Here is a 15,892-nt window from a genome sequence, read left to right as displayed (position 1 = left end):
CGGCCCCCAGCCCCTCGGCCGCCCTGCTGCGCTGCGTGCCGAGCCTGGGCTCGCTGCTGCCCTCCTGGCTCAGCCCAGAGGTGAACCCACAGTCATGGCCACTTCCAGGGAGGGGCTCAGAGAGGTTGAGGGGTCTCCCCCGACCCTCACAGCCTCACCGGTTGTCTGGGTGCCCCGCTGCCCCCCGCCCCGCCCCGAGTGTGTCAGGACGGGGCGCAGCGCGCGGCCGGGCCGAGTTGGGGTCTCTCCACCTGCTCTGTGCTCGCCCGCAGCTGATGCCGCTGCTGAAGCTGCAGCACGCCCACATCTCCACGTACCGGGAACTCTTCATTCTCTGGGACCACGAGGTGCGTCCCTGGGGTGCAGCAGGGCCAGGAGCTGCAGCACCCGCCGCGTACCCCTCCTGTGGCCGAGCCAGTGCCCCGGGGGTGGCTGCCCGGGCCCGACCCTGACGGCCCCCGAGGCCCTCTGGGCAGTCCCGTGAGCCCCTGCAGCCCGGAGGGCTGGGCCCTGAGAAAGGCCTTGGGGAGTGATGCTCACTGGCTGCACCCCGAAATATTTGATGAGTACCCCATAGCGCTCTCAAGGACACAGATAAGCGGGGAGGACCTCTTCCTGTGGGAGGGCTCCTGGGCCCTCTGACAGGCGGGTGGGGGCCCGAACCGGTGCTCTGGGGACCCCTTGGGGCAGGGTCCTGGGGGGGAGATGGATCTAAGATGAGCCCTGAAAGGTGAGCAGCTACCCCCAGCGGTGCCGGGACCCCAGGAGCAGGAATCTGAGCCAGTCAGGGCCCAGAGGCCCCCAGAGGCGCCCAGGGGCTTTAGTGTCCGGGGGCGGGGGCCAGGAGTGGGGGCGGCCCCGGGGGGCCCAGATCCCGGCCCGGCAGCACCGCTAAGGGCAGGGCGCTGCAGTGCTGCTCCGTGTACCTGTGCCTGGTGCTGGAACACAGCGAGGGCAGCTTCCAGCAGGTCATCGAGAGCAAGAGGACGGACAGGGCGGTCATCGGCGCTGAGGTGAGACACCCTGGGCACCGGGCCCGGGGCCACGTGGCCCGCAGTGGGGCCGGGGCAGGGACGCGGGCGCCCCATGGCGGTCGCGTCCCTGCTGCCCGCTGTGCGGGCCCCGGGAGCGGCACGGCCAGGGAGCCCAGGGCGAACCCCCCGTCCGAGTGTGTGCCGTGGCCGTCGGCGTGGGCCTCCCGGGGTCCCTCCCGCGGGCACAGGCCCGCAGCCTCAGGGTCGCTGGCCGCAGCTTGGGTGGGCGCTGGGGACCCGGGCTTGGGTGTCTGGGGACAGCGGGCGAGCGGGGCCTGGAGCCCCCAGGTCGCGGGGACAACTGCACAGACACCCCAGGGCGCCAGAGCTCCCGGTCAGGCCTGCCAGGCGGCCGCAGAGGCCACGGGGCTCGGCCGTCCTCGGGCACAGCGGCTCGGTCCGGGGCGTGGTCGTGTGTCTGAGTGGGCAACAGCCGCCTTCCCCGGACTGCTGCCGCCTGGACGCGGGTGGGGGAGGGGACGCACCCGCTGGCCGTGAGCGCTCGTGCCGTCTCGTGCCGTCCCAGCCCGCGTGGCCTGTCAGTCTTTCACGTTTTAGTGGGAGACGCATTTGAGTGTCGTTTCAGGTAGAGGGTGGCACCGCGGGGGGCGCTTTCCGACCCCCCGAGTGTCTGTGCCTTGCTGGCGGAGCAGCTGGGTGCGCCCTCTGTATGCGGTCGGAGCGCCTGGCGGGCAGCGAGCCGGCTCACGGCGCCCCCGGGCCTCGGGCAGCTCTTGTTTTGTTTTTTTTTTTTTAAGGTTTCTTTATGCACACAGAACTGGGGTACAGGGAGAGGTGTTGGGGGGTGAGAGGCTTCACCAGAGACAGAGCGGGGAGCAGAGCGGGCAGACGGATGAAGTCCACTGCTGAGGGGAGCAGCGGGCGGTCAGGAGAGGGCTGCCGCGTCCTGGGGGTCCCCTCCGGGGCAGGCATCGAACTCCCACTGAAATGGCCGTGGCCGGCCTGCAGTGCTGCGCTCTAACCCGCTGCCCACCAGGGAGGGCCCTCTTGGGTGGACGGGGGTCAGCGGGGGCTTCCTGACGCCGGGGTGACTTGGAACAGGACCAGAGATCCACTGCCTGGAAGCTGGATGGATTTGGCTTCCGATTCAAAACGCGTTCCCTCAGTCTGAATGACGCAGAGAAGCGCTGGGCGCTGACCACACTGAGGCCACGGCGGGCCCAGGCCCCTGGCTGGGGGGCGCCCAGGGTCTCCGTGGGGCAGGCATGTGGCCCGGAGACTGGAGAGCCGTGCCCGCCCGGCCAGGAGGCGCCGGCAGCAGAGAGGACTTTCCCGCGCCGGCTCTGGGCTCCGGCTGGCCACTGGCCGGCCTGAGGACACAGGCGCGGGCGCCACTGTCCAGCCGTGGCCTGGCCTGCCCCACACAGCCGCATGCCCCGCTTCCTTGCAGTGGCTGCTCAGCGTGCTGGGCCAGGCGATGGACGCGCTAGAATACCTGCATCACCTGGCCGTCATCCACAGGTAGGCCGCGCGGGGCGAGCGGTCGCCGCCACGTCACCTCCCTGAGTCAGCCGGAGTCAGCTCGCGGCCGCCGGGCGGGTGCTGGCCGCCGGTGCTAAAGTGCACCGGAAGCCGCAGATAGCGGGGCTCCCGGGGAGATTAGGCCGCGGCGTGGCCTCTGGCCCGCGCCCGGCTGAGCTTTTGACCCGCCAGCGGGCGCCTGCTGCGCCCGTGTCCCTGGTCTGCAGGGCGGGACGGGGCTCACGCTGGGCCAGGGCACTGTGTCCGCGGGAAGTGGCCACGGGCCGTCGCTGGACGTCAGGGAGGGGTCCCCGCGCGGACACCCGGATTGAGGTGCCCCCGGGAGCCGGCGAAGGCCGAGGGCGGGCGGCGCCTCCTGCGCGCAGCTGACCTGCTTTTCCGATCTCAGTGACGCCGGTTACGGGAAACCGCCTCGGAGCAGGCTCGGGGCGCCTTTTCCGAGGACGGGCAGTGGGCGGGCTGCGGCGGCCGGGCAGGGCGGGGAGCGGGGTAAGGTCCAGGGCACACGCTGGCCCGACGGGAGCCACGCCTCACCTTCAGGAACCTCAAGCCCTCCAACATCGCCCTGGTCAGCCCCGGCCACTGCAGGCTGCAGGATCTCAGCTCCCACACGCTCATGAGCGACGAGGCCAAGTGGAATGTCCGTGCTGAGGAAGGTGGCCAGGGCTTCCCGCCGCCAGACGGGGGGCTGGAGGGCAGCAGGCCGGGCTGTGCTCCCAGGGGGTTCAGTCCCGGGCCCAGAGGGCAGTGGCCAGTCTGTACCGCAACGAGGCGACATCAGGCCTCTGCCCGGAAGGTCCCCACAGCCCCACCTGGCTTGTGTGGGCTCGAGACCCCGTGCCTGGGGCGCGTGCCAGGTCCCAGATCCCCCGACGCTCGAGAGAAAGACCCCTGCGAGAGGAATGACGTGGTGCCCGGGAAGCTGCCCCTGGAGGGAGAAGGGCCCAGAAGGAAGGCATGTGGACAGCGGCTGCCCGGGCCCGACCGTGGGCACTTTAGGGAGTCTTGAAGTGACTCAGAGGAGGGCGGGGTGGGGTGGGGGGTGTCCTCCTTCCTCTGAAAAGACATGGGCACAGGGAGCTGGCCCAGGCTGGGCAGCTGTCAGGCGGCGATAGTGACCGCAGGGGGGCTCCGGAGGCTTGGGGGTGGGTATTGGGCACCCTGTCCTTGGGCCCTGGGGTGGATCAGTGCAGGTGGGGGTGGGGGTGGGGCTCCCGGTGTCTCTGGCCGGTTCCGGGAAGCCCACCCCTGGCTGCTTGCGGGGTGGACGTCCAGAGGGCGCCGCCCGGGACCTGTCGGGGCTGCAGAGCGGAGGAGTGGAGACCCTCCTGAGGGCCAGGCTCGGACGCCGGGCAGGACGGCTGGGATTGGCCTCCAGGTCTTGAGAGTTGGGGCCAAGATGCCTGCCCCTTCCCTGCTCCACAGCCGCGAGCAGCCCCGCTCCCAGGGGCCTCCCCTGGGGGGCTGGGGGGTCTCGTGTTTGTTTGTTGTTAAGGTTTATTTACTTACGCACACAAGAACTGGGGTGCAGGCCCGAGGTGGAGGGTGAGAGGACTCCCCAGAGACAGGGGGGAGCAGAACAGGCGGCGCCACTGAAACCCGCTGCTGAGGGGTGTGGGGGACCGGAGGGGCTGCTGCGCCCGGGCCCTCCCCGGCGGGGTCGAGCTCCTGCCCGCAGTGCTGGGCCCGCCACGCTGGGGGCCTCGTTCTATCAGCTGCCGGCTCGGGTGGCTCTGGACCCAGCGCCCCGCCTCTGCCCACAGACCCCCTCCAGAAGTCCTGGATGGCCCCCGAGGCCCTCAGCTACAATTTCAGCACCAAGTCCGACATCTGGTCCCTGGGCTGCATCATCCTGGACATGCTCAGCTGCTCCTTCCTGGACGTGAGCGGCGCCCGCCCCGGGGCCCGCTGCCCCGGGTGGCCCCCCCAGCCCCTCCAGCCTTTCAACTCGGGGCTGTCGGAGCCCCCCTCCGCCCCACGCCCCTGCTGCCCGAGGGCCACCGCCCTGGCCCTGCCCTCTGGGTCCCGGGGCGGGAAGGTGACAGTGGTCAGACGCCCCCTGCAGCCTGGGCTGCCACTGGCCGGCTCCCGCAGGTGCGGGGCTGGCCTGTCCGCTCTGAACAAGGGTGCTGAGCTGGGCGGGGCGAGCCTGAGCGCACCCGGGCGCCTGCGCTGCCCTCGGGGCCTGGTGCTCCGCCCTGCAGACCCTGCGCGGGGCGCTGTGGGGCCAGGCAGCCCCGGCGCTCTGTGCAGGGAGGCTGGGCGCGGAGGCCGGTGGCCAGCCTGCTTGCGGGCGCAAGCCCTGGGCGCCCCCTCCGCCGGCCCCCAGATTCCCTGCTGGGTCAGGGCGGGGAGGCGCCCGGCCTTGTCCACCCTGGAAGAGGGCTCCTGGCGCCGCCAACCCCCGTCCATCCCCAGGCCGCGGAGGCCATGCAGCTGCGCAAGTCCATCCGGACGCTCCCGGCCGGCCTGGGCAACGTGCTGAGGGCCGCGGAGCAGAGGCAGGTCCCTGCCGCCAACATCTTCAGCGCCCTGCTGCCGTCCATGCTCCAGGCCCACCCCGGCGAGCGGATGGCCATCCAGTGAGCAGCAGGGTCGCCACCCCCGGTCTCCCGCCACGGGGCCCCGCGTTCGGCCCACGCCCTGGCCCCCGGCCGGCCGGAATGTCTCAGCTAGATTTTGCCGTCAGAAGGCACAACAGGACCCTGCGTGCCGGGCTGCGCCAGCGTGGGCGTGAAGTCCAGTGCTCAGCCTCTTGGGGGGTCCCCGGGCCAGGTGCGGGGCCCTGCACCCTCCTCCCCACGCCCGCCCACCGGGGCCCCGCGGCCACTGGACACAGGCCGGGCCCGCAGGCAGGGTCGGGCCTCTGCTCTCCCCAGGGCTGTGATCCAGGCCACCTTCAGGAGCAGCAGCCTCAGGGGCCCCGCCGCCCGGACGGTGCAGCGGCCGCAGGACGTGCCCGTGTTCGTTGCCAACATGCTGCTGGAGAGCAGCGTGGCCAGCATCATAGGTGTGGGGACCGGCGGGCAGGCGGCCTGGGGCGCGGCGCCGCGGGCGTCATCTGGAGGGGCCCGCGCCGCTCCTCGGAAAGGCCAGGGCAGGGCGGGCCAGGCCTCTCGCCGTCCGTCTCCAGCACCACGGGCGCACCCCTGTCCGTCCCCCCGTGTGCCCGCCCACCGCTGCCCGTCCGTGAGCTGCGCGCACTCTCCGGCCTCACCCCGAACGACGCGCCTGCCCGCCCTCCATGTCCATGCCCTGCCGGGCGATGGCCCTGACTGAGCGACTCCCCACTCGGCAGCTCTCCGTGTCCCAGCGGCACGGGACGCTGCGATGGGCCGGGGGTGACCCTGCACCCGCGTGTGCTGTCCAGTGGCATCACTGCGGTTTGAGCCGCACAGACCTGGCCCCGGGCGTGTCGGTCACGGGGCTCACGGCTGCACAGCGCCCCCGGGGATGGCTGGGCCCTGTGGCACGCCCCGCCGGGGGGCCCCCACACAGTGACTGACCACGCCCAGGTCTGGGTAGAGCGGACAGTGGGAGGCGGGCGCCGCGCGCGGCCTGTGACGGAACCCGCCCTGCTCTGCTCGTCTCTGGAGCGGACGGCGGCCCACCGCTCGGCTCTCCTGCTTCTCCTGCTGGCGCCGAGGCCGCCACAGGCCGTCGGAGCCCGCCAGGCACCCGAGCCGCGCCCCGAGGCAGTGTCCCTCTGGGCCTCTGCCTCCTCTGTGGGTCCTGGATCCTGGGGGCGAGCGACACCTGCCTGCCAGGGGCTGCGAGGGAGGGACTGGACTGCCGTGGGGTCTTGGGCCTTGGGCGGTGGTGACTGGACGGGACGTGGGGTGATGAGAGCGCCACCTGGTGCCTGCTCTGCAAGGCCAGGCCCGGCCCCAGGCGCCCGGTGTCCCCACAGAGGTCATGAAGAACTTGGCTGACCAGCCCGAGATCCAGCTCCGGGCCCTGAGGAAGCTCCTGCAGATAAGCGAGGCTCAGCGAGGTATGCGCCCCGCCCGCATCGGGGGGGCCTTGTCCTCGCAGCCTGCTGGGCAGGCCCCTGTGGGGCCACCTCTACGAGCAGAGGGGGTGGACCGGGCTCAGAACCCAAACCTTCGCCTGACTTTAAGGGGTGCACGGTAAGACGCCCCACCTCTGCGGCTGCCTTATCGCCGGGCATTTCCGTGTGTAAGCAGCAGGGGGCGCCTGTGCCCGGGAAGTTCCTCTGCAGGGCAACTCGGGGGCCCGCACTGCCCGCGCCCTGGGCGCCAGAGCCTCCCTGGCCACTGCCGTCCGTGTGCGGGAACAGCCCCAACGTCGCCCCACGGCTCTTGCAGATTCTCGGCGGCCTGAGCCGCCCCCCACCCCGGGAGGCTGGGTTCAGGCAGGCGCCGATGCTCTCCAGCCCCGTGTCCCCGCCAGCCACGGGCCGCCCCCCCCGTGACCACGCCCCATCTGCTGCCCCAGCCCCGCCCCGCCGCCCCGCCCGCCAGGTCTGCCGTGGCCCATGGAGCTGGTGGAGCTGGTGATCCCCATCATGAGGCAGCACGAGCGGCTCCCTGACATACAGCTGTGCGCCTGCGCCCTGCTGCAGTCCGTCCTGGGCCAAGGTGGGCCCGGCCCCGGGGAGGTTCTGCCAGTGCTTCCCCCACATCGGTTACCCCCGGGCTTCTGCCCAGTGGTCCCCCCACCCCAGGATGAAGGGAGGGTATCACTTGCGAGCTGCGTGGTCCTGCAGCCCCCGCTGCAAGGGGGCCCGTGGCCTCCAGGGCAGCGCCAGCCTCAGCTGCTCCCACTCAGGCGGGCTCTGCCCCAGGGGAGGGGGCTCCTCCCGCCCAGCCTTGGGGTCACCTGGGCTCCCCCAACTGGCCTGAGCAGCACTGGCGCAGGACCCGGCAGCTGAGGTGCCCAGGGACAGCGCCCTGGCCCTGGCCCTGCTGAGTGTCGCGCGGAGTCACCCCAGGGTGGAGCCGCTTCTGGTGTCGGTCTACAGCCTGCTCACCATCGTCTGCAGAGAGGGTGGGTGCACTCCCCGGGCCAGACTGGGGTGCACGAGGGAGCGGGGCTCGGGAGAGTGCCGGCGTGTGGCCACTGGCTCCTGCCATGTGTGGCACCAGCTGGGGCTTCGCTCATCCCTGTCCCCTCCTCCTGACCACCTCATCTAATCACACTGCCCTGTCTACCAACTGACCCCTGCCCAGCGTCCAGAGCCGGGCCAGCACCCGCCCTCGGCTGCACAGCTTGGGGAGCGGGTCTGAGCAGCAGGCTGGGCGGCCACCAGGACTCTTTTCTCAGGCCTGCTCTGTGCGGGCTGGGGACAGGACGGGCCCTCCGTGGGGAGCTGCTGAGCCAGCCCGGCCCTGGGAAGGGCCCTGGGACTGGTGCCCAGGGCATGACCCACGTCTGGTTTCTGGTCCCGCAGAGGCAGGAGCCTGGCCGAGTGGCTGTCCAGTAGTGCAGGGTGCAGGGCTGGGGGACAACCGGTGAGGGAGGCGGTCCGGGAAGGCTTCCTGGAGGAGGGGCTCTCTGGGGCGCCAATCCAGGGCCTGCCCACAGACTCGGCCTCGGAGGAGCTGCAGGCGGCTGGGGTGTTCGAGCACATCCTGGGACACCTGGACGGCTTCTCCCAGAACAGGGACATCTGCGTTAACTGCCTGAGCCTGCTCTGGACCCTTCTGGTGGACGGTGAGAAGGCCGGGCCGGCACCCTCCCCGCCGCCCCCACGGTCTCTGCGACCTGCCCGGAGCCTGCCCGGGCGCCCTGGCCTGCGACAGGCTCTCCCCAGGCCAGCAAGGGTGGGGGGGAAAGCAAGTGTGTGTGTGTGGGGTCAGCTTCTGCCCAGGAGCCCCCTCAGCTCCACACACGCTGGGCCTCCTGGGTAAGGCCGGGGTCTCAGGAGCCCCAGCACTCGCCACTGTCCCGCCAGCCTGGGAGCTCAAGGGGCAGAGCACGTCCAAACACCGGGGCCACACCCAAGTGCACCCCGACCCGAAGCCTGCTGGGAGAAGCTGAGCGCAGCCTTCCACGTTGCCCCGGGAGCCCCGAGCCCTTCCCCACACAGCCCGGGTGGGGCAAGGGGACGGCCGGTGGCACCCCAGGCGACCACCGCGTGTCCCACCCTGCCCCACCAGCCGTCATCACCAACAAGGCGCCCCTGGAGAAGGCCTTGGTCCTCGTCGCCAGGGTGCTGGCCGCCTACCCCAGGGACGTGGAGATAGCCGAGGCCGGCTGTGCCGTCCTCTGGCTGCTGTCGGCGCACGGTGAGCTGGGCGGGCGGGCGGGCCACGGGCGACACGGGGCGGGACCGGGCGGCAGGTGACACGCCCGGGCCGCCCGCAGGCTGCGTGGAGGAGGAGCGGTTTGTCCAGGTGGTGGCGCTGCTGCTGCGCAGCCTGCGGCTGTGCCCCGGGCGGGTCCTGCTGGTGATCAACGCCTGCCGGGGGCTGGCCAGCCTCGCCAGGGTGTCAGGTGAGCCGGCACCAACTCCAGCTTCAGCCCTCCCCGAAGCCTTCCTTGAGGTGACGCCCGTCCCTGGGCCAGCAGCTGGCCAGGGGTGCCTCAGCTGGCCCACCGCCCCGCCCAAGCTGCAGGCCCGCAGCCAGCCCCGCCCCCTTGAGGTCCTTTTCCATCTCGGCTCCAGGACGGCGCACGTGGGGCTGGGGACGCCAAGCCGGGCCTGTCCTGTCTGCTCCTCTGCCTGAAGTGGGAGCCTGGGGGAGGCCTGGGACCCAGAAGGCAGGCCCCAGGGAGAGCGGTCTTCCTCTGGTAGAAATATCTGCCCTGTGGCGCCAAACAGGCTTGTCAGAGACCAGTGGGCAGTCAGCCCGAGCAGTAGGGCCTGGGCGGGCAGCAGGCCCAGCCTCGCAGCTGCAGTGGGGACACCAGGTCTGGAAGGGCAATGACCACAGGCTGCGTGAAGGCGCTCTGGGTGTCCCTGCAGCACCTCACCCTGGGCCAGGGCCAGCCCACAGTAGGAGCCTCTGCTGTGCCTAGGGGCAGGGTGCACCCCTCAGGGCACCCACAGGGTGCTGGGGGTGGGGGGGTCAGGTTGAGTGAGGTGGCGCCGGTGGGCCCCACCTCCTGGGCCAGGGCATGGCAGCAGGCCCTTCCTGTCCCCAGAGCTGGCGGCCTTCCAGGTGGTGCTGCCCGGAGAGGCTGGCAACGGCCTGGCGCTCATCGTGGAGACCTACCAGGCCCACCGGGACGACCCAGAGGTGGTGGAGAACATCTGCCTGCTGCTGGCCCGCCTGGCAGCCTACCGTGAGTGCCGTGGCCCCTGCCTGCCTCCCGCCGGTGCGCCCGCGTCTGGGCTGCCGCGCCTGAGGCGCCCTGCTCTGCTCCCCAGAGGAGATCGCGTGGGAGATGGTGTCCAGCGACATGGAGCCCCTGATCCTGGAAATGAAGGGGCGCTTCTCCTCCAGCTTGGTGAGCGGGGAGGGCAACCACACCCGTCAGAAAACTCGGGGGTCCGTGGGGCAGTGAGTGACGAGTCTCCCCTCGCAGACGCTGGTCTCCTATGCAGAAGAGATTCTCCTGGCACTGGGCGCGGCCCAGGCCCCCTGCACCGTCAGTGTCGCTGGGCACGAGCCTCTACCGCCACAGACAGGCCTGTCGCCGGCCAGCCGCCCTCCCTGCCCCGACCCCACGCTTGGCCTTCCCTAGTGGGCTGTGGGGAGCGGCGCCCTGGGCCAGCACGCTGGCCGCTCTTCTGGTGCCTGGCGGCCCCTGGCTGGCGTGGGGTGCCCCATACGCAGCCTCCACCAGCCCTGTGGCGCATGGACTGGCCCTCAGAATGCCGTGGGGAAGAAAGACACTGAGCCCACGCGCTGATGAAGTAAAGCCTGCTCGCTGTTCAGCCATCTCTGCCCTCTGTCCGGCGTTCAGGGCCGCGGGCGGCCGGCTCCCCGCGCCTGAGCCTGGCCGAGGTCACCAGCGCCTGCGGAGCGGTTCCTCAGGCTCCAAGCCTGAGTCCTCGGGGCAGCGGCAGGCGTCTCTTCCAGAACGGGGCAGCTGGCAGCCTACTGACCCAAGGCCTTGCTGAGGGCTGGGGCCTCCAGTCTCCGGGGGCTGGAGAAAGGGGTGAGAAGGACCCGCCTTCAGCCCGGAGAGCTCCGGGCATTAGCCTGAGCCAGCGGCCCACGGCCAGAGCCCTGCCGTCCCTAAGGACGAGACCCGGCGGGCCCAGATTCCGCCCGGCACCAGCGAGTCCCCAGAAGCCGGCCACTGCAGCAGCAGGGACCACACTGTCCACGCAGCCCCGACAGGCGTCCTGACACAGGCCCGGCCAGGCGCCCTCTCTTCAGTGCACGTCCGCCTCCCGGCCGGCCCTACCCCTGGCCCGTGCTCCCCACCCTCTCCAGGACGCCCCCGGAGGGGTCTGGAAGCAGCCCCGTACAAAGGATCCGCTCCGAGGGACGCGTCTGCTCATGGCTGTTTGCGCGTGGGCACACGGCCCGGAGGTGCAGGGCGGGTCCCCCGAGGCGCCGTCCCTGCGGTCGCGGGGGGGCGGCGGCCGGGGGGCGCCTGCCTTGGCCGCGTTCTCCCACTCCCTCTTGACGGCGACGTACAGCCTCATCGCTGCCTGGGCGTCCTGGACCTGGGGACAGGGACAGGGAGCAGCCATGACTGTCCCGGCACGCGGCGGGCATGGGCAGGCCAGGGACGCGCTGCGGGCAGGACGGCCGAGGCCTGAAGGCGGCAGGCTGCACCCGGGTGGGGGGGGGTCGGAGCCCAGGGGCCCTCCCATGACCGCCGAGGCCTGGGGGCTGCTCATGCGTGCTGTGGCCCAGCAGCCCCGCAAGGGCAAGCGACGGCCCGCCCGCCCGCTCACCGAGCAGTGCTCCGCCTCCTGCACACGGACCCCCAGGATCTTCTTGGCCAGCAGCTTCAGGGATGGCCTTCCGCTCTGGCAGGGGGACGCAGCAGGGTCGCGCACAGCCCGGGGCTGTCCCCACTGCCGGCCCGGCCCCCTCATTTCCAGGAGGCGCCCCCCACCCCAGGGGTCTCGGAGGTAACCGAGCGCACGCCGACGCTCCAGCCGATGGCAGCAGGCCGGGCAGGGCTCCGCGACCCACCTTCACTTGGCTCTTAAAAGGTTTGTATTTCTGAGTGTCCCGGATCTTCTTTTTCGGGTGATCGAGGAGCAGCACCTGGAAGAGAGCGGGCGCAGCGACATCGCTCCCGGGCTCAGACAGCACCGGAGGCTCCCCTCTGCACCCAGCAGCCACTGGCAAGGACCCCCAGAGTTAATGTCCGCACTAAGACGAGATGCTGACAGGAGCTGGGACTTCTGTCCTCGCCTGGCTGGAGGTGCCCCCAGACCCATGGCGTCCGGTCACCTCCGGCCTGCAGGCGTCTCCAGGGGAGCTGCACACGAGCCCCACGTGCGGGGACACGCACTGCTCAGGCGACCGTGCGTGTGAGGCCGCGCACTGGCGTGGGCAGGGCCTCGGTGGGAGGAGTTCCAAAGGCCCTTCGAAAGGCCCTTAGCCGTCCCGGACGACGGAGGACGCGGGGTTCCGCGGGACCCTGAACAGGCCCAGGCAGGCCTGACGTCTGCTTGCCCTGGGGTGCTCAGCAGAACTGGCGGGTCAGCTCTGCCCACAGCGGAGACCCCAGCAAGCGGGGGCCGGAGGCCACACCGGGGCTCCCAGCTTGCCCCAGGCCGCCCGGGCAGAAGGGGCTCTGGCCCCGGCTGTGCCACCAACTGCCCGATGGCCACCTGCCACCTCGGGCACGGAGCTGCCCGGGCCTGCAGTGTCCCTCGGGCCCGACGCCACCTACTCAGGCCCCGCGGCGCGTGCGTGCACCGGGCCAGGCCGCACCTTCAAGTCGTTGTGCAGCGCATGGCCGACGAGAATGCGGCCCCTCAGCAAGCCGGCCACCTCCTTCTGGACCACGTCGAACCGCTCCCCTGGAAGGCAAAGAGGCTCAGCACCAGCCCCGGGGCGGCCCGACCGACCAGCGGTGCGGACTGATGGCGGCCAGCGCCAGTGGGGCCCGGTCTCACGCCCCTCAGACGCCCGGGAAACCCTTCCGCTCGCCTGCAGGGGTTCAGCTGGGGCCCACAGGTGGGCTGGGCAGTCTGGGATGGAGGCACGGCGGGGACACCAAGCAAGGCAGCCGGCTGGGGGCAGCGCCCACAGGGCCCACAGAGCAGGGCGCCAGGCGGCCCCCATGCGCTGTGCCCCGCCTGCCAGCCATTGGTGGGCCCCCGCAGGCGGCCTTCCGGTCACCTGAGGCTGCGCCACGCCCTGTCCCTCTCGGCCCCTTCTGGACCAGGTCAGCTCGGCTCACCCCCAGCCCCAGGGCCCTGCTTGAAGCCGAACCAGATAGGCGCTGCCACCGTGCCCGCGCCGGGGCCCACTGCCAAGCGGCAGGGCAGGGCCCCTTCCGCACGGGGGACCCCAGACAGGAAAGGGAGAGGGCAGAGGAGGCGGGCGCGGAGACCCACCCTGCCCGAGGTGCTCCGGCCGGATCCCGCTGACCGCCGTCCTGTAGTCCGTGACCGGCTGGGCGGGCCGGACGTACTTGTCGTACACGCACTTCCCGAACTGGTTCACGAGGGACACGCGGGCCGCCACGCTCTCTTCCCCCTTGGGGCCCACACCCACCATCTCGCAGTCCAGGGCTAGGGCTTTCGTCAGGCTGCAGGGGCCACAGGTCCAGCTGAGCGGGCGCCCCACACCCCGGACACGCTCCCCGGGGTCACGGCTGCAGGCGCAGGGCCCGCCCGGCCCGGCCACTGCCTACCCGCCGAAGGCCTGCTCCTTCACCAGCGTCACGCCGCACTGGCCCTGGCCCTGGCCCAGCTGCTTTCTGGCCGCCTCGGCAGCCTCTGGGCCTATGGCCGCCTCGATGTCGTCTGGGTCCACGTCATCAAACCAGATGGCGCCCCTGAAAGGCAGAGGCAGGCGGCGGGTCTCACACTACGGAGCTGTCCCGCCACTGCATGCAGGTAAATCCCGGCCAGGGCGGGACCCGGGCGCAGCAGCCCCCTCCTGTCTCCCTGCTGCCCCTCAGCAGCGGGTTTCAGTGGAACCGCCTATTCTGCTCCCCGCTCTGTCTCTGGGGAGTCCTCTCACCCCCTCAGGTCTGTACCCCAGTTCTTGTACTTCATTTAAAAAATCTTAATCGCATAGGGCCCTCCCTGGTGGCGCAGTGGGTTAAAGCACAGCACTGAGAAGCCAAAGCCGCTTCCGCATGAGTTCGATCCCCGCCTGCCCCGGAGGTGACCACAGGGCGCGGCAGACCTCTCCTGACCTGCCCGCTGCTCCCCTCAGCAGTGGACTTTGTCCATCTGCCTGCTCTGCTCCCCGCTCTGTCTCTGGTGAAGCCTCTCATCTCTGGCCTGTACCCCAGTTCTGTATGAATAAATAAATCTTTAAAAAAAAAATTAAAAACAAAACAAAAAACCTTAAACACGCATCCTGTGAAACTCAGGCGCCGCAGGGACAGGGATGCAGGACCCCCTTGCCCACAGCCCCACGCTCTCCTTCCACTCAGCTAGCAACAGGTTCCCTGGGGGCGGGCGGCAAAGGGAGGGTGCAAGCACGTGGGCCGGACACAGCCCCCGGGCGCCTGCTGCCTGGCGAGGCCGGCTCGGGCAGCTGAAGTGGCTTCCTTGGGGCTCCCCAGGCCTCACGCCTGTGGGCTTCTCCAGGGACGGCTGGGAGTCCCTGGCCCCACCAGGTCACCAAACAGCTGTCCTCACTTTGGGTCTCCCCACTCGTCTCACTGACGGGTGTGTCTGGATGGGGGACCCCCTCCCCCAGAGACGTTGTCTGACTCACAGACAGGCCAGCTGCTGCCGGCTGTCCCCAAGGGGTTGCTGAGGTGGCCGTCCAACACACAGACGACCACACGAAGGCCCCAGGAGTGGGCCCAAGCCCCCCGACTAGCAAGACAGGGCATCGAGGGCAAACAATGTCCCGTATGGCTTCGGCACCCCACCGCAGGGCTGCCCACCGCAGGCCCAGCCCGCCTCACCGCGGACAGGTGCTGACGAGTACCAGGCAGGCCGCGGAGGGGCGGCGGGCAGGAAGCCAGCCTCAGCCTCGGCCTCCCGCGGAGAAAGGCTCCAGGCGCTGGGCCAGCAGCGTGGTGGCAGAGGCCGCACCAGCTCCCCTGGGCCGCTCAGGCCAGGCACCAAGACTCACTCGATAGATGGGGCCGGGGCCGGGGCCGCGGGGGCCGCCTTCGTTTTCCGTTTTTTGTGCTTGATGTCGCCTCGTTTTGAAGAAAGACTGCCGTCTGCCCTCTTCCGGGCTCCGCTGGCCTGGGTGGGAGGTGCTGGCCCCTTCCCGCTCCGCAGGGCCGGCTCTGGGCCTTCTGTCCCCATTTCCTCTGTCTTCACTTTACCTGAGATCTCTCTGTTGTGCCGGGCAACTTTGGGCTGCTTTTGGGGATCCATTTGGGAGCTAGCCAGAGGCTTTTCTGGGACCTGTGACTTCTGTGTCAGCAGCTAGGGAGGCCCAAAATAAAATACATATTTTAACTTGGAAACCACGCACAAGATATTAGAAACAGGTATGTACTTAAAGCATACGTGTGCACACACCGATCACATCTTCACTGCTACCACATGGCGGGAATTCCTCTTCCAGTGGCTCGGGGAAGTCTTTTCCCATTCTCACCCGCGAAGAAAACGGTCTCTGCATCTCTCACTAGACCCGTAAGGCAACGTGTGCACCCCTCACCGCTCAAACTCCCCTCCTAACAGACGTCTCCTGCGCCCCGAGGGACGACAGGCTCTCGCCATGGTCAGGGAGGGCTGGTGCTCACTGGGGTGGCCGCCCTGGCAGCTGAGGCCACCACGCTGGTGCGCGGACCCCTTCCTCCTCCAGATCTAGGGTAGCTCTGGGGGGAGTCTGGGGTCCAGGGCAGGAGTGCACTAGTGGGAGCTCACTAGCTTCTGTCCGTGGAGGCAGCTCTGCAGCTCTCTTCTCACCAGGCAGGGTCTCTCTGAGATGCCCCCTGGGGGCCAACCCCAGCATGGCTGGTCACCGCAGCCAAGATCTGCCTGCACCCAGGCTGGGGCAGCCACGGGAGCTTCTGGGTCCCGGAAGAGCCCTCCCCTTCCTAAGTAGTCAGCTTGGTCTCGAGGATGACAGCCCTGGCAGGCAGCACAGACCCAGGCCGAATGTGACTCTGCGCCCAGTGTGTCCACTACCAGCGCGAGGGCCTCGGGCCACGCCCCTTCACCAGGCCGCGTCTCAGCCCCCCAGACATCAGCTGGCAGGCGGCAGGGAACTCCTGGGGGGCGGATGCTGCGAGGCCTGGCGCGGGTCTGACCGAGTCAGCCCTGGGGAGGGCCGGCCCAGAACGGGCAGGGCGGCGCCCACCGGGCTCCGGGCGGCCCTGCC

The 15,892-nt window shown here is 70.3% G+C and overlaps 2 protein-coding genes across 2 annotated transcripts in view; one reads left to right on the top strand and one right to left on the bottom strand.

Annotated features, from left to right (window-relative positions):
• Window positions 1–10,300, top strand: part of STKLD1 (serine/threonine kinase-like domain containing 1) — a 14,841-nt gene extending 4,541 nt beyond the window's left edge. The window contains exons 4-19 of the mRNA XM_012721190.1: window positions 273–347; window positions 912–1,013; window positions 2,446–2,516; window positions 3,078–3,193; window positions 4,301–4,419; window positions 4,956–5,119; window positions 5,417–5,547; window positions 6,448–6,531; window positions 7,022–7,138; window positions 7,407–7,547; window positions 8,085–8,213; window positions 8,660–8,788; window positions 8,868–8,996; window positions 9,648–9,788; window positions 9,874–9,953; window positions 10,032–10,300. Coding sequence (XP_012576644.1) covers window positions 273–347; window positions 912–1,013; window positions 2,446–2,516; window positions 3,078–3,193; window positions 4,301–4,419; window positions 4,956–5,119; window positions 5,417–5,547; window positions 6,448–6,531; window positions 7,022–7,138; window positions 7,407–7,547; window positions 8,085–8,213; window positions 8,660–8,788; window positions 8,868–8,996; window positions 9,648–9,788; window positions 9,874–9,953; window positions 10,032–10,190 — 1,887 coding nt within the window. The 3' untranslated portion in view covers window positions 10,191–10,300. The remainder of the gene's footprint in view (window positions 1–272; window positions 348–911; window positions 1,014–2,445; window positions 2,517–3,077; window positions 3,194–4,300; window positions 4,420–4,955; window positions 5,120–5,416; window positions 5,548–6,447; window positions 6,532–7,021; window positions 7,139–7,406; window positions 7,548–8,084; window positions 8,214–8,659; window positions 8,789–8,867; window positions 8,997–9,647; window positions 9,789–9,873; window positions 9,954–10,031) is intronic.
• A 58-nt stretch (window positions 10,301–10,358) lies between these two features.
• On the bottom strand, window positions 10,359–15,418 carry REXO4 (REX4, RNA exonuclease 4 homolog (S. cerevisiae)). The gene is made up of 9 exons (XM_004677855.2): window positions 15,088–15,418; window positions 14,687–14,991; window positions 13,281–13,424; window positions 12,982–13,175; window positions 12,353–12,441; window positions 11,603–11,677; window positions 11,359–11,433; window positions 10,924–11,124; window positions 10,359–10,595 (listed from the first exon to the last, which is right to left on the bottom strand). Exons 2-9 carry the CDS (start codon window positions 14,938–14,940, stop codon window positions 10,455–10,457), a joined length of 1,173 nt encoding a protein of 390 aa, XP_004677912.1. The 5' UTR covers window positions 14,941–14,991; window positions 15,088–15,418; the 3' UTR covers window positions 10,359–10,454.
• Between the last annotated feature and the right edge of the window lie 474 nt (window positions 15,419–15,892).

This window comes from Condylura cristata, unplaced genomic scaffold (assembly GCF_000260355.1).
Source record: "Condylura cristata isolate star-nosed mole 26May11 unplaced genomic scaffold, ConCri1.0 scaffold00006, whole genome shotgun sequence".
In the NCBI taxonomy this organism is placed as follows: domain Eukaryota; kingdom Metazoa; phylum Chordata; class Mammalia; order Eulipotyphla; family Talpidae; genus Condylura; species Condylura cristata.
This window is presented reverse-complemented; position numbering and strand designations above follow the sequence as displayed.

Excerpts from the sequence above, each read along its gene's own strand:
- REXO4 (XM_004677855.2), bottom strand. The coding sequence starts at position 14,940 with ATGGATCCCCAAAAGCAGCCCAAAGTTGCCCGGCACAACAGAGAGATC. Across the intron at positions 11,434-11,602 it reads CTTTTAAGAGCCAAGTGAAG|AGCGGAAGGCCATCCCTGAA; the intron begins GTGGGTCGCGGA and ends TCCCCCTGCCAG. Across the intron at positions 11,125-11,358 it reads AGGAGGCGGAGCACTGCTCG|GTCCAGGACGCCCAGGCAGC; the intron begins GTGAGCGGGCGG and ends CCCTGTCCCCAG.